General features: G+C 39.6%; 1 protein-coding gene across 5 annotated transcripts in view; it reads right to left on the bottom strand.

Annotated features, from left to right (window-relative positions):
• Window positions 1–20424, bottom strand: part of LOC127357398 (collagen alpha-1(XIV) chain) — a 179159-nt gene that overhangs the window by 69626 nt on the left and 89109 nt on the right. For all 5 annotated transcript variants that reach the window (XM_051389573.1, XM_051389574.1, XM_051389578.1 and 2 more), the window contains 10 exons: window positions 17499–17648; window positions 14324–14398; window positions 10772–10911; window positions 9714–9837; window positions 6769–6912; window positions 6221–6385; window positions 6009–6047; window positions 5379–5517; window positions 5007–5149; window positions 4566–4675 (listed from right to left, as the gene is read on the bottom strand). In XM_051389573.1, the coding sequence (XP_051245533.1) occupies window positions 4566–4675; window positions 5007–5149; window positions 5379–5517; window positions 6009–6047; window positions 6221–6385; window positions 6769–6912; window positions 9714–9837; window positions 10772–10911; window positions 14324–14398; window positions 17499–17648 (1229 nt within the window). The remainder of the gene's footprint in view (window positions 1–4565; window positions 4676–5006; window positions 5150–5378; window positions 5518–6008; window positions 6048–6220; window positions 6386–6768; window positions 6913–9713; window positions 9838–10771; window positions 10912–14323; window positions 14399–17498; window positions 17649–20424) is intronic.

Below are 20424 nucleotides of genomic sequence, written 5' to 3'. Positions count from 1 at the left end.
CCTGTGTGGTGCTAAAAAGTAAAGCAGATTTCCTTCCAAATCCAAAAGACTCAAAAGGTAAACAGACAATAGAAGGTAGAGAGGCTGATAATGGCTTACCGTCCGCTTTACATTACTTTATTCATCAACAGCAACACACACTAATTAACAGCAATTTGATATAAAACAAAACATACTTAAAAGCAAACTAACTAAACTCCAAACATCTTATCTGCTTGTTTTCAACTGTTAAATAATGTTTTAACAAGTGAATTTTAAAATGCAGCACATTTATTTTGTATATGTGATTCCAGTTGACTGCTACAGCAGCTAGTAAAGTAGGTTTAATTATGGCATACAAATAAAGTTTAAAGTAAATCAGATTTTTCAAGACTGATAAATATATGATGATGAAATAAATACAACCATTTGAACGGCAAACAGTTTCATCTTGAATGAATAAAAAACAAATATAACACAAAGTGCTGCGTGTGTGTGTGTGTGTGTGTGTGTGAGAAATGTAACCTGATTTTACTTCCAATATCAAATTACGAGCCGTGTTAAAATGAACACCTTCACAGTGTTACAACAGAGCACATTTCTAGCTCCACAACCCGCAGAAGGACTTGTACTGGGACAGAAATCAGGAGAACACGTGGAAACGAAACTAAAATTACCTCCCTGAGCGACACTGCTATTTATAATAACACATACAGGAGCTACTGTCACCATCATGGACAGTCGAGTGCTCAACTGTGAGGCGGATGAAACGCTGCCTGTCTGTGCTGAGTGGCTCCTCAACACCATTAACCCTCCCCTCCTGTAAGTATGGCAGAGCTGCAGCTACTGACTCTTTTGGCTTCACGCTGGCACACACACACACACACACACACACACACACACACACACACACACACACACATCTGAACCCTATTAACCTTCCTCTGTAAGGATACCTTTGTTTGACAGGAAATAAGAAAAGTTTGTAAAAGCAAGTAAATTATTCTCTTTCTCATTTCCTGGGCAGCTGCTGTATTTACAGGAAATGAGAGAAACAAAGAAGCTAAGCTGTGTCATCTTACTTTTTTGGGAATGTCTTGGGTTGTCTGTATGTGCTTTTCTCTTTTATTTAAATCTCCATTCTCTATAGGCTACAATTAAGATTCACAACATTGTAAATTATCTCATTAAAAGGCTCCATGTTTGTCCTGGCAAAGAGGACATTCATAATGCAAACCATACACACACACAGCTCTAAGAAAAACAGGCCATAAACCTAAAAACTCTGCTCTGTAATTTTCATTCTACATTTCGAAAGTGGAGTTGTGACATATAAGCATGACCCCAGCTGGCACTGTCAGAAACTACACACATTCATTTCCTTTTTTCTTAACACTAAAAGTGAAACTGTTTTTGGAGTTCTGGCGAGACCATCAGAGAGAACGTATACAGCATTTTATTCTTAGCCGTGCATTGATTCTGGAGCCAAGAGCGTGTTTGCAGTTTTACTGTTCAGCATCCACAGATGATTATAGTCTACAAAGTTCTACAGTTCGACAAACAGCCGGATGCAGACTACTAATAACCTCCATGCTCCTTTCCATGGCAGTAATCAATGTGTCAGAGAAGATTTTACTTTGACAGTTTAATGTCTCCTTTGGTTAATGTTCTGTTGGAGTTTACATCAGTTTTATCTTTTCAAACAGTTTCACACTTTTTATATTCAGGTGATTTACAACTTTCTGTACAGTTTATATAAGATATTCATTTAGCCAGCCATAGAAAATATATGTTTTATATATTTATGAAGAGAATTGAAATAAAGTTTCATTTATAGCAGAATTAATAAGAGTAGTTAGAGTAGAAGTGTGTTTAAAGGATTAGAGTTATAATTCTGTAGGGGTTAAACACTTTAAGCTCAATGCTATATATGACAAGTGTTATACAAATAGGGTCATTCCTATTACTACTACCATCACTATTATTATTATCATTAGCAGCAGCAGCAGCAGCAGTAGCAGTAGTAGCAGTAGTGGTAGTAGACTCTGTTTAGCTGTTTCCTGTTCATTGTTAACTCCACAGCTCTGACATAGCATCCTCATCACATATGCTATGTTAATATTGGCAGTAGGGATTCGATTAGTATTATTATTAGTATTAGGTAAGGACGCGGCAGTATTCGGTACAGGATTTGTGTCATTATGTGCTGTGGGGGTCGATTGTGTGTTTGGGCTGTCAGTTGAGTTTAAGTTCACTGCTCCTGTGATATTTGTTGTAAATGTCAGAGTGATTTTTCATGCAAACTGAGATGAACTTTGGGAAACAAACCCGATGTTGGTGTACTGAACGTTTCAGAGTGAATTAACTCATTTTAAAGGTGAACACTGAGAAACAACAGGAGCCATTATTTCAGTGTATCTGATTACACATTGTTGTACACTGTAAACAATCCAGTGTGAAAATAAACTCTTGTGTATCATCGATCCACAAATATTACTAGTATTCAACAGAAGTGCAGGCTGGTGGAAATGGGTTGCATTTGGGTTAATTACTGTGATCACAAGTTGCCGAAATGTGAAAAAAATATAGTTTATAATTTCCGTGTCAGGATGCCCAGGGTCTATAATGACATTAAGGTTCAGATGAAAGTATTTTCATTAATGTGGCTGCAGCTGAGTTCTGAGCTAAAAATATCTGAAACTTTGGAGGTTAAATGAAATGTAGTCATGGTGGCTTATTCTATCAGGAATACCAGCTGGAGAGCTGTAATCACAAACTGTGCTACTGTATCTACTGCATGCCTGCTTGTGTGTGAGTGTGCGTGTGTAAATACTGACTACACACATTTACAGGCATTGCAAAAGTTCCTCCGACCTGCATTAGCACAGTGGAACTGTCATATAAATCCTGTTGAGAGTGTGAAGAGTGTGAAGCGACACTGCCATATCAGTCTAAAAACCTTGCTAAAGGAAATTTCTACACTTTTGTCACATTTCCAACATGTCAGCTTTTCAGGAACTAAAGAAATATGACATCCGGAGACATTTAAGAGTTTATCTAATAAGTGTGAAAAGCGTAAAAGTTGTGGGAAAAACTGAACTTTAGTAACCCACCAGGGGACCATTCAACCTTTTAAAGTTAGTTTAGACATTTAGTTTTAGACAAATGCCAAAGTTGGGCGTGATGACTATCAAATTACTGATGTCCTCTGGTCCATAATCACATAAAATATAAATGTCACACAGACTCTTCAGGTAGGCAGTGCAGGTACTGGTCCTCTAGGATTATAAAATCCACTATGTATGCAGTGGCACACACACACACACACACACACACACACACACACACACACACACAAGACACACACAGCTAGTAGAACAATAGGCGAAAAGGTAAGCAGGATAAGCTCTGCTGACAGCAAGCAGACAGAAGTGACTGCAGATCAGTCAGCGAGTCCCTCAGCACTGACACACTGACACTGACACTAACACAACACGACTGTGAGCAGGTTCAGGCTCAGGGCACGACTCAACTACAGTCAGCCTGTCAGGAGTCCAACAACCGTCTCACTGCTCGGCCAGGTTTTAGATAAGAGGAAGAATGAGTGCGAGGAAGGGAGGAGGAGGAAGGAGGAAGGGACAACTGAGCCACTATATGAACCGGTATATTGATGAACCACTGGACCAATCAACCAAAAGCAAGCTAACCAATAGAAACATGAGTGAGGAAGACAATTAGTAGTTTAGATCCATCAATAAAACAAAAGGTTAGTAAGTCAACCAAAAAACACATCACGTCTTTTAGTTGCTCACTCAGTGTTTGTAACTCATCTAACCAGTCGTCAAGTTAGTCAGTTAATTAATCAGTCAGCCAATCAATTATTAAGTCAGCCAGATATTTAGAGAATCAATCAGTAACTAAAGACTGTACTTAAGTAGTGATGTTTAACTGGATATATTTTAAAGGCATACTCTACAGGACCCCACCCGGCTCAACGAGCAGCAACGGTAGAACAAGGTAGACAGTGAATGGGAGAGAGAGAAAACATTATTTTATGATTGTTTCACAGTGGTTACGTTCTAAAGCAGCTCCACACCTCTGCACAATCCTGCAGAAGCTGCACTGTCTGCTGTGTGTAGCTCAGCCTCTGGTCAGACTGCAGCTCTTTATACATTTATAGTCTCACATAGACCTATCCCCACCCCGCTATAGTCCTGACCTCTGACACCGCCCAAAGGTTGAAGTCCAGAAACATCCCACACAGAAAAATGAGAACATAAAGGCAGAGGGCTGCAGGGGCTCTGCAGACACAGACACTGCCACGCACTCCTAATGAGTCATAAGTGATGACTGAGAGGGATTATTTATGTTCTTATGAGCCTATACGCCTATACCTAATACACAGCTGTGTCATACTAATGGCGGCTTGAACAAAACAAAAGCTTGTATCAAAACTCTCTGCATTATTCACGTCCCAGAACATCCTGGTAAACATTCTGAGGCTGAAGTATAAATCCTTCACTCTCAGATGATCAGTCAGAATTTCAGGAATCAGTCAGAGAAAACAGGACAGGAGTCATTCGGACCTTATGGAAGCTGCCGTAGAAGAGTTTTTTGATTTCGGGCCCTTCGAAGGTGACCGTCTGGAACTCTCCTTTGTAATCGTTGTTGAAGAACGTCAGAGTTTTTCCTCCATCTGCAGGAAGACACACAAACTACATGTCAACAAAAAGAAAAGTGTTTCAAACACTTTTATCCTTTGAACCTCACACAATCCTGCTGTCTATTTATTTGAATGTCTTGCTTGATAGGTATTGATTTCATGATGGTAATCAGTAACGGCCAGCTTTTACCTGAATTGCTCCTTCATGACAACACTAAGCCTCCCTGGTATTTTGTACATTCAGTTCATGATTCTGATGGATTCGTAATTATAGAAATAAAGCGAAAACACCAAAGAAACTGGAATGTGTTCGTATTGATTTTTGGAAAAACAGATGCTCCCACAGCTGAGATCTCTGACTCACTGTCCAGGATGACTCCCACCAGCGGCTCGTTGTTCTTATTGAGAATCTCCCAGAGGGCGAAGGGCTCCTCTGGAGTGTTGGGCAGCAGTCTGAACAGCATGGTGATGGTGTAGTCAGAGGGCAGCCCTTCAGGATGGATGTACCTGTGAGTCAGAACAGAAAAACTTGGTTATGATCTCTATTCATGCCCAACAGTGTGGATTCTGGATAAAGAGACTAATCAGCTGGAGATATTGGAGTTTGTTCTCATTTATAGAAGTCATTTGGTGGCCTTTCATCTTACTTTCAAAACATGATGTCTATTATACCCATAATGCAGTTAGCAACAACACATTACACAATACAGTTCCAAATGTGAATATGTCTGTGTACCTGGTTGGCTGTGCTAGGAAAGCGTCGCTGTGCAGGTGGAAACAGGGGAAGGTATTGAAGGTGCCAGGTACCATGGAAACACCAGAGACACTGCTGTACCGATTCTCCACCAGCCCAAACAGCTCCATCATACGAAAGCCTGATGACAGATGGAAGGAATTTTAACTTGTTAACATAAGATTAGTTAGGTTGTGCACAGTTAAGTGCCAAGTTGTTGACAGCAAAAAGCAATTTGAGGAGCAAGACTCAAATGGGTTCTTGTAAGGGGCTGTTGTTGGTGAATTCACCTCTATCAAGGTTCTACTCGTTCTAGTAGCAGCAACATTACACAATGACAATGAGCAATTTAAATGAGAGTAAAATAGATGTACTGTTTGTATAAGGCTTGTGGAAATACAGCTAAGATACTTCTGAATGTCTTCCACATCCTCAGGGTATTTGGGGTATTTGTACTCACTGTACTGCTCAGATATTCTGTGTGAGCACATGGAAAAGCCCACAATGTTCACCATAGATTTATATAGAGCAGTTTCTCTTTGACTTTACTCTATGATGCTCCCTTGTTTTCTATACATCAATACTGAAAGCCTGACACATTCGTTGCAATAAGGAAAATGTTCGATCTTTCACCTGGCGTTGTGCTTCCGCTCATCGGTACAGATGGACAAGCTGGGAAAGAAAAAATAAGACACATTCAGAGACTTTCAATACGGTCATTTAGAAACGTCACTTCAGACAAAAGTGGACTGAAAATGTTCCCACAAACAAAGACAAAAGGAGATCTCTACCTGTATGACATGTAGACTCTGAAACTGACTACCTCAGACTGTTTGGTTACTCACTGGCAGTGGCGGCCTCACACACAAAGGTCACCAGCTTCTCTTCGATCTTCTTAAAAGCATCCAGGTCGTCCACGAAGAAGACGTGTCTGTCGCTGGGTTTACTGGCGATGCTCACCAGCTCCCCGTAGTCAGCATCAGCGAAGCCGATAGCAAACACAATGTAGCCTTTACAGGAAAACAGAGGGGGAAAAACATTTGTCTTCAACACGGGAACAACCAGAGTCAAAACTACTCTAAAAGCCAAAAATGATGTTTTTCTTCTTGAAGTTCAGTATCATATAACAGCACGTTTACATCAGATTTAATGAATACATGTTAAGGGTGGGGGTGCACTGTATGTGATTTTTGTTATTTTACTCATACATGATAATGTTGACTGAGTGTTTATGATGAAAGCTGACCAACTTGTTTCTTTCTGTTGATGCCTCATGTCATCATTTATAATAGAATGACTGGCGAGCCAAACAAGCCTGTTCTTCCCCAATCCCGACATTCAAACTTTTTAAAGCGTCATGTAAAACCATAAAACCATAAAAAACACAGCTGACCTTCCATCTGCATCTCCTTGGAAACCTTGTTGACGTCATCCTGAGATCGGCCGTCAGTGAGGACAACGAGGACATTGGGGATTCCCCGCCTGACTCCTCCCTCTGTTGTGAAGATGTTTTCCTTCACGTGCTGGATGGCTCGACCTGATTGGACAGACGGACTCATCAATCAATGGCAGCACAATTCAGACAAATATCAAATAATTTTGCTAAATGTGATCAAACAGTCATATTGAAACTGTTTGTATTGATGGGTGGTATGGAAACATATATTTTAATATGTCGAATCACTTATCTGTTAAGTACATTAAACCTATAGTTGATCTGATGTCTCTCACTGTGGACGATCTCACTGTCATTTCATTTGCATTCTTTAGTTCTTCACAAATTACTTTAAGAGATATTTGACACTGCAATTGTGCTTCCTCCTGTGCTTTAAACACAAGAATTGTGCATCATCATTCAAAATATAGCAAATAAAGACTCAATAATGTGATGTAATAAGTGATTAATATGATATTATAGTCCCCATACGTCACACAACTATTTTCTGTACATGGAGAGAGAAATGGCCTCAAACCAAATGCTGCCTCACATTAGACATTTCCTGTTTTATTTTTGCCAGAAGATTAAGCCTCCCCACACACTGATGCTTGCTCTGAGGCTTTAGAATTTCAATGGCACCAAATACATTTTTGAATTTGGTGCCAGTTAAACAGCGTCCTCCATTTGACACCAACCATTTGCAAACCTGAGGTTAGTTTAGTAAGACCTTATTGACATTTCAGGTTTCATACAAATCAATTATTAGATGCCACAGCAGGATAATAACTCAGAAACTGTAACATTTAGTTTAATGACAGGCCGTGATAATTGGTGAACAACATGCTGATGTAAAGGAGCATCAGAGAGGGCCGCATCAGAGCGGCACAGCAGGGAAAACCACAGGAGCCAATGTTGGAATCTTTTTCAAAGAATAACACGATGAATGAAAAGAATCTCCTGTTTTTTGTCCTTTTTAAGATGTCAGGAGCAACGAACAGCCATTCTGCACCAGTTTCACATCTAAGGCCACTGTGTGTCTTTAAATTACATCTGGAATTTGACAACCGATAAAGTGCATGTTGGTAAGCTTTGGTTGGCAAGTAAAATCTGCTGTTCCTTAATGTTGCAGACTGGATAACAGGAATCAGCAAAAAGTTTAGAGAGATGCCCGTTTAGCATCTTTTAAACGTTCTGTCATGTTCGTGTTTTATCCTGCTGTTTAACATTACTAAACTATGTGACCATGTACGAGGTGAGATGTATTTTACTGCTAAAACAGTGTCAGCCCGATATAATCATAGAAAACAGTTTCACCAAATCAATGTCTTTATTTTTCTATCTCTATCGTTATTGACCGCCTGACGGTAAATAAATACTCTATCTGTCTTTGAGTGCAGGTTTGTGGTGATGTGCGTTCATGTCGTCACACTTGTGAACCATCCAGACATTTCCTGAGGTAAAGCTTATTGTTTCCTGATCTTTTGTTATCATGTTTAACTGTGATGGGCACAGCTGTTTCAGTGCTATGAGACCAGTGATGTAACTGGCTGACATAGTATTTAATACCAGACCACCTTGCAATTGGCTTTAATTATAGAGATTTCAACTGCTGGTGCAATGCATGCTTTTGCAGCCTCATAACGGGACCTGGTTATGTAGCTTGAGTATCGTGCTACTGCAGCCATGGTTTTGGGTAAGACAGTGGCTAGAATTACACTGTAAAGATGGCTGTAGTATAAAATGGAAAATGAATTAAGAATAATTTTGATAATCAAGTAATTAAGTAGTTTGTCAGTCAAAACAAGACCTTGAATCTTCCACTTAGACACTGGGGACTTGTGATTGGCATTAAATCCTATGTTTATATTCATTCAATATCATACTATATATATTTGTTTCTCCACTTTAAAGCAGCAGACTGTATTTTGCTGACAGGGTTTACTCCATAGTCGATGTTTGATGCAGGACGGACCACAGAGCTGCTGCATGGCTGTTACATTTCAATAAAGGAACCGAGTGGCACCAGGTATTTCAAATAGATTCAGTAATCAAATATTCTCCAGTCCTGTGGGAGCGCTGGGAAACGGTCTCTTAATTGCAGTGTGTAGAACGAGGTGACTGAGTGCTCTTAAAGTCCCCAAACTGCTGCTTCCTGATAGAAAAGGAGGATTAGTGTTTTACAGTTTGACATTAGCAGTGGGAGAATTCCTCCCCAGCAGTGACGCTGTTGCAAATCTGTTCTCTGCAGTCTCGTCCCTGCAGCAGAAACTGGCTGCGCTGCTTTGTAAACACTGATTAATGACTACACCTCTCACTGCACCCCCACATCCTCTCATTACACACACTCACGGAATATAGGCTTCTATGCACTTATACACAAAAAAGATTGTAGGTATTAATGCAAACATGCACATAATGTTATGTAAACGTGTTTTACGTGAATGTCTGCAGAAGACACGTGTTCACAGGAGAAAGAAAGTGCAGATGTTTTACTGCTGTATTGACACAAAGCACAAACACACACTTGCACACTGATTTAATTTTCAGATTGTGGTTACTTCCTGCTCAATAAGTATTGATAATGTCATTAGGAAGCGTGTGAGTGTGTGAGAGTGTGAGTGTGTGAGCGTGTGAGTGGGCACATGTGAGATGGATTTATCTCACAGGTGTCTCTCTTGGATTTAGAGATTACTTCTTCTGGGCACCTGGACTTTTTTCAGCTGCAGTCATAGAACTTGTTTCTGTGTTGCAGTGGTTTCAATCTCTCCCACATGTTTCCTGAAACTCCACCAGACTGCAAAAACAAATTCAGCCACCATTCTTCCATCGGAACGATTCACAGTTCTCCTCATAATGCTGTGTTTTTGTCTTCCTCAGCAGTCTGTCTGCTGTGTCCTCACCTGTCTTGGTGTTTCCTCCCTTGTAGGAGATCTTGTTGATGGCGTCCAGCAGTCGCTGCTTGTCGCTGTACGAGTTCAGTTTGAACTCAGTCCGGGCGTCGTCACTGAACTGGGCGATGGCCACCTGTCAGCCAACACAGGAACATATACATAAGAACTTAACACAAGAATCTGAACACAGTTTCAGCCTCTTGGGAGACACCAGGGGAATACTGATTATAGCAAGTAACTGACAAAAATTCCACGACAGTAAGCATACATAGTTTCTGCCCTTGCACTAGTCTGTCCCATAGAAAATGGCCGTTACCGCTGTGCTGTTTAGCAAGAACGTAGGGTTGGTCTTAGAGGGGAAAGGGACACAGTCAAGTTAAATAAAAATTCTTAGAGTGAGCAATTTCAATCTAAAAAAACATCTGGCCGACTGGCATCTTGTTTTTTGTTTGTTATTTATTGTTGAAGCTCTACTTTCCTGGCACCGTTGCCTTAAGCAGAAAACAAAAGATGGGTGTATTTGTGCATTTATTTGTGTTTACTTAAATAAAATCATATAAATCCATTGAATTCATGCAATAAATAAATAAATGAGGTTAGTGTGCATTTGGACAGGTCTTTGTGGGGGTGCCTCCACCATCTACATAAGGAAAATATTGTTTAACTCAGGTGCGGGGAGTCAGTACTGACACCAGCATTGCAGTAATCAGTGTATTGCCATTGATACTCTCCTTCCTTTGCTTCCTCCATCCCTCCTGCCACAGCAGTGCACGGCAAGTCAGCGAAATACAGAACAGGGGTAAGCATGACAAAGCTACAGTGCTGTGCCTCAGAAAAACACAATTTATCTGGCAAAGTGCAGCTTTTGCAATACTCCCAAACGACAACAGAGTTCTAAGTCTCCATCTCTGGTTGTTTAGTTTTTGTTGTGTTTCTGCTCTGAGCCGGCCTGTCAATAACCTGTCAATCAAACCGTGTGGATGGACAGCCACCAGACACCAAGTCTTTAGAATAACAGATCTCAACCAAAGCTGAAGAGTAATGAGACACCCCCCCACCCGTCGTACCTGTGTGCCATCAGGGCCGATCCGGTCCAGAGCTCCAGTGGTGCTGTACAAGAAACGAATGATCTTCAGGAAATTTTCATCACCGATACTCCAGGAACCGTCAACCAGGAAGACCAGGTCCGCTTTGGCTGCCTTACAGACTGGACAAAGAAAGAGACAAAGAAGATGAACAGCGTTCAACTGAAGACATTCTCAGACCTTTTTAAGACCATTGTGTACGTAATGTAAGATCTATTTTAAATCCATACTGGCAAAAAAAATACGGAGGATATGATGGAAAATTGGTATTCGTTCCATGTTGGTTTTGTTTTGTAGTTGTTACAGCATGATCAATACAAAATATTCCCAAAAACACAAAGCGAGACTAAAAATTAACTTCATTCATTTATATTTAAGACCTGTCAAAATCAAATTTTTAGGCAGTAAATTCAGATTATTGGATTTTAGAACTCATAGGACGAGGGGAGGAACAACACAATCTGAGGAGAGGGATGACTGAAACAAACTGATCACACAACTGTATTTTTACATTTTCTATTTCCATCTCCCTCAAAGGAAGTTTGCACTTTTGTTTTTGTTTTCGACAAGGACGAGAAGATAAAAGGAGGACAAAAATAATGGAGGACAGACGGAAACATAATGTAGGTGTGAGATGAAGGAGGAAGCAGATGAATGAAACGAGAAGGACAATGAAGACAGCGGAGGAGACAGTGGCTTTATCTGCTTTAAATACACAGATCTCTTGCCTTCATATCATCTTGTCCCTCTGGTTGTTGTAAAAATCTCATTAATGGAAATATTGTTGGTATTAATTAACTCATGATGCTGATATGAGTCCTATTTGAAATGTTTCACTAATATTCTCCACTGAAGGTTTTCGGAGGCTCACATTGTTTGTTGTGTATGTTCATACGACCACAGTGGAATATATTCTCACTTATGTTTAAGAGGGATTAAACGGTGGAGATGGACTGAAGGATAAACACTTTAATCCGTCACCATTTTGATTTCATTTGAAAGTTTCTTTGACTGTTACACGTGCTACAGTACACATTGACTGGATTGTTCAGAATTGAAGAGACAGTCATTTAAACTGCAGAGAAATACTTTCATAAAGCAAATAGGTAATATTGTTCTTGTTTTCTATGTGCTCACTGGACGGTGATCTAAAGTGGCATATACACTTTATTTATCTGCTTTATTTGCTTCTCATCTTTGTTTGACTAGTTTCAGAACTTTCATCTCTGTTTTATCACTGCGTCAATAAACAAACCTTGACTTTATTTTGATGGAAGGCGACTCAGGACTAAGAGAAAATCAGCTTTTGAGTGACCGATTGGATCTGAAGAGGTCTCGACATGCAAACAATTGAAAATGTGTTAAACTCATTAAATTCAAAACACAAAGTTGCCTCTGTGGCTGTTTACCAATAATTCCAATCAACTTCCTTCTCGACTCTAATAAAGTCTCGTTTAAGGGTCAGCTGGGGCCGGATTGATCTGCACACAACTTTCATTCTGTCATCTGCTTTTTTGTTTCCTTAATAACCCACAAACATAAAAAAACAAACTGACTTTCTTTTACACAACAGTCCACCCTGATGCTCACATTAATCAAGTTTTCTGAGGGGAGACGTGCTAATATTGATTTATGTTAGTTGTAAGTTAGTTAACTTCAGCCAGTGTAACTCTGAAATCATGGTGAAACCTCATAACTCCACATTTGCTGGTGAATTTGAAAAAGACGAGGTGAGACAGCATGTTATGAAAAGAAAAAGTGGATATAAAGAAAAGAAGGAGAGGTTGTGAATTAATACTAATGTTTTTATTACATAATTACATGTTTTATACTACAAATAAATCCACTTCATGATTGTGTCTATCTTCAGAGAAATGCTAGCAAGGTTTTGAGACCAGAAAACATTTTCACTCAAAAGTACTTAAATAAATGCATCACCATGCTGACTAGATTCACTGGACTTTGATTTGAGCTGCTCACAGCTGGAAAAAGACAAATATCTCCCCTCCAGCAACAGAAAATAAGAATAAGTGACACTTTGAAATACTGAAATGATCAGTATTGTTCTTTGTTCTTTGAGGAATGCCTCCCTTCAATGAAACCAGTTTGATGTGTGTGTGTCAGAGAGGAAATTACAGATTCTAAGTGAATTGCTTATGATTGTTATTTCAGTGTTAATTAAAGATATGGGGTGGTAATTAGAACATAAGTGTGGTCTTTATCTGGGTTAGGGATTAGTGTTTCATGCTGGATCTGGTCTGGGTGCTCTGTTATGTGGCTTGAGATGAAGTGCTTTGGTCAGTTAGACATGGACTTTTAAGTGTATTAATTTGAAAAGGACAATCTGAGGGGAACATCAGTAACACGTAGGTTTCTGTTCTTTAGCTGATGATGTTTTATTTTAAACTAAATAAAACTATGCAGTTGATTCTGTGGTGACAGATATGTGAAGAATGTGAATTACATGTTTGAGGAGATGAGAACTGCTGTAACAGATCCAAAACTAACCAAGTTCACTTTTATGACATTTATTTTAAATTACCCTTCTGTTGAAGATTTATCTCTGTAATTATATGTCATCTGTGTGTGTGTTTGTGTGTGTGTGTGTGTGTGTGTGTGTGTGTGTGTGTGTGTGTGTGTGTGTGTGTGTGTGTGTGATAATTGGAAGTGAAAATTGTTGGTCCTTTCTTCACCATATTTAGACATCTTTGAGCCTGTTTCAGATACATCAGTGTGTGGGAGGACAGCACTTAAAGCTTACTTACTCTGCTTGTAGTGTCAGTGTAGACTGACACTACACTGTCGTCCTCACACATGCACACACCTCAAATGCTTAGCTTCAACAAGAAACATGTCACATTTTGATTTATATAACAGGAAATGTGGGCAGACATCGAACTAAACTTAGTTGCTGTGTCAGTAAGAAAATAAAGTCACTGTGGTTTCAATCAGCAGAAAAAAGTAAATTAAAGAAATTAAGAGGAAAACTAATTTGTCTGGCAAATGAATATAGTATTTTATGATTCTGCAGCTTTTATGGCTCGACTTTTATGTGGGCTTGCTGAACAAGCTACAGCACTGTGTTAATGAAGTCATCATTTATAGTATTGAAATATTCTCCTTCACATCTTTAGTCTTCAGTCACATTTGCACTGATAGTATTATTGTGGTTGTACTCCAGTGAAATACAAATAGGTATAGGTTCTGAAAGCCAATTTTATTCAGGATCTGGTTGCAAGTTTGTAAAACACTCGGATTTGTTCTGCTCCGCAGCCACAATGTAGTGTAGAAGAAGTATAAAGCAATATAAAATAATTAGAAGTAGAGTAAATGTACTTTGGTAATGTCTACCAATGGTGTGTATTCCTGAAACGTGCCAAAAACAGAAGAGATTTGATGCTGCAAATATCAGCCAGCGTGACGCAAATATGATGAAACTGACAGACTGAACGCCTCAGAAAATCCAAACATCAGTGACAGGAAATTGACGGAAAACAATCAATAATCATAACGATATAAAAAACCAGCTCTCACCTTCCTTGGCAGCGGGGATTGTGGGCAGCGGCGTGGTGGTGGGAGGCTTGGTCGGTGCCGGGGTTGGGACGGGTACTGTGTGGAGAGAATAAACAAGACACACAGACACGAAGACATGTGAACCTGTAATCACCACCACATTCATCGTAAAACTATCACAGCGTGCTATATGACCCCAGAATTAAAATCCCCCCCTGGAAACGAGTGAAGAGAGAACCAAGCCTCAGACAGCCCACACAGCCACACATATAACATACAGAATGTGTAAAATAACTACATGCAGCTCTGTGATTTCAGCTCCTGTATAATTTGGTGGACTGATCACAGCGTCTCCTTACTTTTTTGTGTGTGTGTGTGATGAACTAGCTGCCCCCTCCCAAACACACACAATATACACACACGCACTGTGTATTCATTTGGTGCTGTTTAGGCAGTAAATCAGCTACCTGAGGCTGTGAATTACTTGTGATGGCAGGTAGGGAGCGTTCAGTAGCGGCTGCCTGCAGCGATGGGGATAGTCATTTGGAGAAAAGGCTCTGGCTTTCATTTGCATCAAAACAAAGCAATAAATCACTGTGGAGGCTCTCTGCAGAGCTACGGTACGGAGGGGGGCCGCTTCAAGCAAACAAATACCTGCTCTGGGGAAGGAACGCTCTTTCTGTATTCCTGCCTTTCTTTTATCTCTGTGGTTGTTTCTTTTTGTCTTACTTTCACTTCTTCAGCCTGACACCTCTCCAGCCTCTCCTCCCTCCGTCTGTCTTTCATTTCATTTACCTCCATCTTTTCTCTTCCCCTACCCTTTTTTTTCTGTCCTCACTCCATTAATTTCGGTATATGACGGAAATGAACTTGCAGAGAGTCCAAATGTGTTCCTGAAAGGTAATCCATCTCAGGAAACATTATGCCTGCTATGATTTTTGTCAAACTCTGCTTATAATTGCTTGGAAGTGCAGTGCAGACTTTACACATTAATGAACACCTTCAAATACAACACAATGCTCAAACATAACAACTCTAACTAATTCAACTATAATGTTGGAGTTATGATGGATACTGGAAGCAAGGCTCAGTATTTCTGATGTGCTCTGAAACAAAAAGCTGCCTGCCACAGTGAGAAAGTGTCCTCAGTAATGTAAAGTTAGACTACTAGCGCTAGCCTCTTGTAGTTACTTCCTTTTTTAATTACTTATTAGCCGTAATAGTCAGAAACATTCTGACATTCTGTCTGTTTATTTTATCTATTAATCAGTTTTCAGTTGATTTTCCATAGAATGTATTATTACAAGATATTTATTGATCATTTTCAGTCAAAATCAGCCAATGCATATCTAATGAATTCAGATTCAACAGTCAGCAATCATATGAACTGGTCTGAGACTTCCAACATGGCGCCAGAAGGTGAGTGAGTCTGAAATTCTTTTACTGAAAATAGTCTAATACCGTATAACAATATAATGTATGAACAATTATTTGGTGTGATAAAAACCCTCCAATGAAACCGCCTGTTACGTGTTGCAGAGCTACTTTCTGTATAAGAGAACATAAACAGACATTATAAGTGACATTTCAGGCATGTTGACATTCACTCTCGAATCAGGTTTAGATAAGTGGGTTAAAGTCCTCATCTTTGCAGTGAAGCTGGTGAGTGAAATATTTTCACAGCTCACAGCTAAAAAAAGGGTGAATTTTCCTTTATAGACTGGAAAGATTTCACTGCACATAGTGTTCATTGAAAATGAAACAAACAAACAAAAAAAAACACAGCCCACCCACTCCAACACCCTCCCTCTCCTCCCTCTCCTCCCTCGTCTCCAGACAGTAGGTCTTGATTAGTGTTTGGGGCTGCCGGTGCAGAACAAGCGGCTCATTCTGAAAGGAAGGATGAGGATTCAGCTCTCATCGCTCCCACAAGGATAAAAGATGTTTTATGTTGAAGATGACGTGATCATCCTCGCAGCCTGTAGTGGGCTTCTTTGATACACAATGACAGCTGACAGCAGTTTCTGTTTGAGTGTGTGTTTGTCAAGTGTGTGTCTCTGCTATATTGTTATTATGACACATGTATGGGTGCATTTAAATGGGATTTTAACATATCGTATGGAGGAGGTAAAGTACTTGATGTGTCAGTGGTGCCTGTATAAGTGTGTTTGTGTATTACAGCCTCGCATGAGAGACAACCATGGTGTGTGTGTGTTTGCAGAAAAAATTTATCTCTGCAATGTTTTCAGGATCAGATAATCCTAAAAATGTCAGAGCCGTCCAACAATTTCCAGGTCTCTCATTGTGTGAGACATTCTGAGTAAGCTCCACAATGGATCACTGACAGTTCTCAGACACCTAACTGGACAATGGCACTGCTCAACGGCTCTGGTTGTTCGTCTGCGTGTTGAATCAGAAAGAACACAGCAGGTGAAAGAAAGAAACATGCTTCACTTTACGTCAACCTTCTTTGTAAATAACTGTTGTAAATGTTAAGTGCTGTGCTTTTGCTGATTGGCCTGGCACAGTTATGTTAAAGCTGAATCACTTCTCAAGTGCATGAGTGCTTTCACACCTCATCTTGTTTGGTTCAATTAAAATCAAGTCAGGTCCTCTCAGTTAGTGCTGTTCATTTGTGCTGGACATTTTGAGCTGCCAATAAAACCCTGACGTGGACCGAACCCAGACTGTTTGAGAAGGCGGGGTCCGACCACAGGATTACTAATATGTGATTTTAGCATTATTTCAAAAGCTAATCTACCAATAGATCCAATCTGCTGAGTGTAAAATCTGTTCAGGAAGCAATCTTATAATCAATCTGTACTGTATAAGCGATGCAGCCATTTGGTAACCACGGCAACGTGTGCGTGTCCCTGATCAATCAGACGCAGTTAAAACTGTGTGAACTTTGGCAGTTCAGTTAGTCCATTAAAGGTGCGTGAAATAACGATCTCACAAAAATACCTGTCGCAATATCGCTGTACAAAGAGCTTGTTTTTCATCCTCTCCTCTACTTGTTTGTCATTACTCATAACATGCGGCCGACTTGCAGGCTCTTTATGACATCCAAGAACATAAATACACATATTAGAAGCGTATAAGTGCTGCGTGATCTGTTGTCAGTCGTCGATTTTCTCAAAGCACAGTAACAGAGTAACACTTGTTTGAAGGTGTGAGTGTGAGTGTATGTACTTACATGTCTTCTCAGTAACAGTGATGGCCGGCCCTTCAGTCCCATCCAGCAGCTGAGCGTACACACTTATCTTATACTGCGTGTTGGGCTTCAGGTTGTTGAAACAGTGTCTGTTGGCTCCTCCGCCCAGGTTCGTCTCCTGTTTCTGACCATCTGCAGTAAAAATACAAACACCACCTCGTTAGCATTCTGAAAAGGCGGCTATTTGCAATTTAAATAGTTAAAATGAGCATTTATTGCGGACCTCTTCTCTGCATTATTTGCCAAATCAGAATCAGGTTTATTGCCAAGCAGGTTTTCACAAACAAAATGCAGGCTGTTTGTGCAGGAATTTTGAATATTGTCCAAGTAATGTGAAAAAGATCATGTGTCATTCAGCACAACAAACTCAAATCACTGAGCTAAGAGATCAAACAATTGCAAGTTGACCTCCCTGTTAGAGAAATGGATTGGTGAAGGAGATTGTTGTTGTTGTTGTGGATGATAATGATGATTAGCATTAAATATAGAACCGGATCTCCTTAACTCTTGTTTGTCAGATGACAAGTGAGATGTTTCAAACATCCCTGAGGACTGTGTTTTGTCAGCAGCTCAGTTTGTGTTTCTGTAAAGTAAAACTGAATAAAATTAAACTGTTCACATTCAGGAACATGTGACGAACCGAATCCAATTACTGAAATAATCAACATGTGTTTGTTGCGTTTTGTTCACTTGATGCCAGTGGTCAGGGTCTACTGGAAACATGTCAAAAAAACCTTATTATCCACAAAACAAAATGCATTCACCTCTACAACTTCATCACAGACAGCAGGTGGAACATTTTAATGAGTGGAAGAGCTACAGTACTGAGCTAGTCAATTCTTATAGCTGAAGCTGACAATAAATCTGCCCTTATACCTTCATCTGGGTTTATACTCGATTCTGATCGGTTCTGGTTAATTCCTGATATAGCACACCTACTATATAGTTCCAGTTTTATAACTATACTGTTTGTCAACTGAACACAATGTTGCTGACTTTGAATCTTACTGGCATAACGTTAGCTTTCTGGCTTGTAGCTGAGCCAAACGGCTCTATGAGAGGAGCGAACTAGAAATAGCTCAGACAGAAACAGTTTGAAACAGTGACAAAGTTTAGATTTTGATTGCAAAACACATGAAAATATAAATGTATAATCTATTTTATTTTTTATATGCGCAATAATACCCTTCGAGGGGTCCATAATCAGAAATGAATGGACTTCCCGTGGTCCAATAATTATTATTGGACATATCCCTTACATATAAAACAACACCCAAATAAGACTATAAATTGTAATACTGCACAGGTATGTGTGGGGTTATTCTACAACAACTACAAATCTAAATGCATGTCCTTGCAGGGGAAAGCTAAAGTTTAACTGCAGGAGGAGAATATTCTTTCAACTCAGCCAGTTCTGAATGTGTGAATGTGAATGAGTCCTGTGCAGGCATTCATATATGTATTCCTTTAACTCAAACTGTTACAATGCAAAATCCACACTAATATATTATAATATCTTGACAGAAAGGCTAAAAAAAACCAAATTCAGTCATTATTGAAAACGTTTAGATACCCAGTGAAAGGTTGGCAATATGAAAATACAGATTTAATCACTTTAGTTTAACAGTGAGAGAAAAAGATTATCTTTATTATGACAACCTGAATATGTTCCTGTACAGGGAAAGGTGAAGGGCTGCTCTCTGTACTCCAGTTTAATTCAACAATAATGCCTCGTGCTACAGGAGAATTTGTACATTATCAGCTCTTCATTCTCTTTTTTCTTTTATTGATCTCTATTCCTCCCTACTTTACCTCCCTCCCTCCTTATTTGCCACCCATCCATACAAAACACGATAACTTGATAATTTCTCTCTTTCTCCTGCAGCAGACACATTTCTCAGGTAATTATTTACTAGCAGCGCAAACATAAGTCCTCATTTAACTCTATTGTGTGTTGAGAGAACCAATACCTCCGAGCTCCCTGGAGAAACACGGGCAAACCGCAATAAAATGCGCCTTTTATGTGACGTTAATGATGACCATGTTGTTGCTGGAGGCCGTAAGGTGATGAATAACGGCTATTACCTTCCTATTTGGTGGATGACGACGACTGTATTAAAAGTCAATCTCACCTTTGAGGTGGTGACTGAATGGTGGACGTGTGCTGAATTGGGGCCACACCATCTGCTGTTTGATGTTATTTTGGTGAGTCTATTGTCAGTTTCAAACAAACAGGAAAACACAGAATTATTTCTGCTGGCTCTGAGCCTGTTGGCTGCAGAGAATCAGAACCAGGAATATAACTTCAATAATTTCAAGGCTGTATAACGGAGGTGACTTTGGTGCAGAGTCATTTTGGCACCTGAAGTAGGAGATGAATACATCAAAGAACATCAAACAAAAAAAAGGAATTTCATAAAGGGTTTAATAAAGACTCTGGAGGTAATTTGAAGACAGAGTTGAAGTTTTGTAAGGCCTTAAGGTCTATTGTGCAGTAGCTCTATAATTTTTACCTTCAAGTCAGCTGAGATCTCATTGCATGGTGGATCCCTGAACTTTATTTTAAATTACAGATCCCTAAATTTACAAAGTCACAAATATGCTAGGCTGTATTACAGGGAAGTTTCTATTAAATGGTGAACAATAAAGCAAGGATTTTGTACATTTAATTAATCGTAAACAGAGTGAAAAAGCCACTGAAACACTATTTAAATCCACCACAAAAATCTCCACTGAAATTTAAACTGCTGTGAAAAAAGGCTGAAATTGAGTTTCACAAATTAGAGAACTTTGGCACAGGAGGTTGTACATCTTTTCTTTCTAGGTTTATGTGATTAAATCTGTATTTCTATATCAGAAAACGTAAAAAGAAAATATTTTTTTCTGTTGCTAGAAGCTCTGTCATATC

The sequence above is a fragment of the Dicentrarchus labrax genome, unplaced genomic scaffold (assembly GCF_905237075.1).
Source record: "Dicentrarchus labrax unplaced genomic scaffold, dlabrax2021, whole genome shotgun sequence".
Classification (NCBI taxonomy): Eukaryota; Metazoa; Chordata; class Actinopteri; family Moronidae; genus Dicentrarchus; species Dicentrarchus labrax.
The sequence above is the reverse complement of the archived record's forward strand: the minus strand, read 5'-3'. Positions and strand labels throughout refer to the sequence as shown.